Here is a 1,138-nt window from a genome sequence, read left to right as displayed (position 1 = left end):
GGAGTTTGGGACTGTGCTAGACAGTAGTGTCGCAAAGTAATGCTTACTTTTATCCTTTCTAGGACCTGTACTTCTGCTGAGACAGGTGACAGCATCGTTATTCAGAAAGCATTTACTCCTCCACATGAGGGGGGAGGGAAGGTGGGACAGTCACACAGGGGAGGGAGGTCTGCTTAGCAGCAAGTCGATGAGAATGGAGGCAGCAGGACAGACACTACTGGGATGTGGTTTATGTGGCTGAGGAACACAGCACACTGTCCCTCAGTGTCTGTCTAAGGGCTGCAGTGTTTGCTGGGGATGGAGTAGACCAGAGGCAGTTGGCCATAGAAGAATGGTCCTTTTCTTAAGCGCCAGTCTAGAGACGAGAAGATCTGGAATGTTGTTTTCTGTTCTCCTTCATATTATGTTAAGATGTCTCATTTAACACCACTGGAGTCCCTAGCAATCTGAGCACTTAGCATGCCCTAAAATCAGTTTCAAGGTATTCTAAACCAAACACAAAATGTAGGGGCCTCTCCAGAAAATCAGACATGCTGGAGCTGTGAAGTGACTGCCTCTCTCAGACTCCCTCTGTCACGGGAACACCCTGCAACTTCTTTGCATATTTAGGTACTAATGCTTGTACTCCACAAGGGCAGCGGTGGAAAGATGATAACCTAACCAGCATTTGAATCTGTGTCATGGTACCTGGCAGCACTGCTTTGGTTCTGAACTGTTGTTTGGCTTCTGGGAAGATTACTGACTGCTTTTTTTTTTTTCTTCTCCTGTGTTTCAGACGTTTACAGCATGGTGTAATTCTCACCTCCGTAAGGCTGGGACACAGATTGAGAACATAGAAGAAGATTTCAGGGATGGTCTTAAACTCATGTTACTTCTGGAAGTCATTTCAGGTGAGAGAGGTTCTGTGTGGTGCTCTTAAGTGTACTGAGCATCTCCGTTCTGAAATCTGTCCTTCCCCTTTCTCACAGAATAGGGACGGCAAGGGCTATAATGCTGCAGATTTTGCTGGAATATAAGAACAGCTGCTTTCTGATTCAGAACAAATTTTTCCCTAATGAATATCTTGTCTCCAGCAGTGACCATTAATGTGCTTTTGGAATGTACTCCAAGCCTCATGGCCTGTGCCGGCCCATTGCAT

At 46.0% G+C, this 1,138-nt stretch overlaps 1 protein-coding gene across 3 annotated transcripts in view; it reads left to right on the top strand.

Moving 5' to 3' along the window:
• Positions 1-778: 778 nt before the first annotated feature.
• ACTN1 (actinin, alpha 1) overlaps positions 779-1,138 on the top strand; it is a 49,702-nt gene continuing 49,342 nt past the window's right edge. For all 3 annotated transcript variants that reach the window (XM_009325575.1, XM_009325574.1, XM_009325576.1), the window contains exon 1: positions 779-890. In XM_009325575.1, coding sequence (XP_009323850.1) covers positions 866-890 — 25 coding nt within the window. In that variant the 5' untranslated portion in view covers positions 779-865. The remainder of the gene's footprint in view (positions 891-1,138) is intronic.

This window comes from Pygoscelis adeliae, unplaced genomic scaffold (genome assembly GCF_000699105.1).
Source record: "Pygoscelis adeliae isolate BGI_AS28 unplaced genomic scaffold, ASM69910v1 Scaffold356, whole genome shotgun sequence".
NCBI classification, from domain to species: Eukaryota; Metazoa; Chordata; class Aves; order Sphenisciformes; family Spheniscidae; genus Pygoscelis; species Pygoscelis adeliae.
This window is presented reverse-complemented; position numbering and strand designations above follow the sequence as displayed.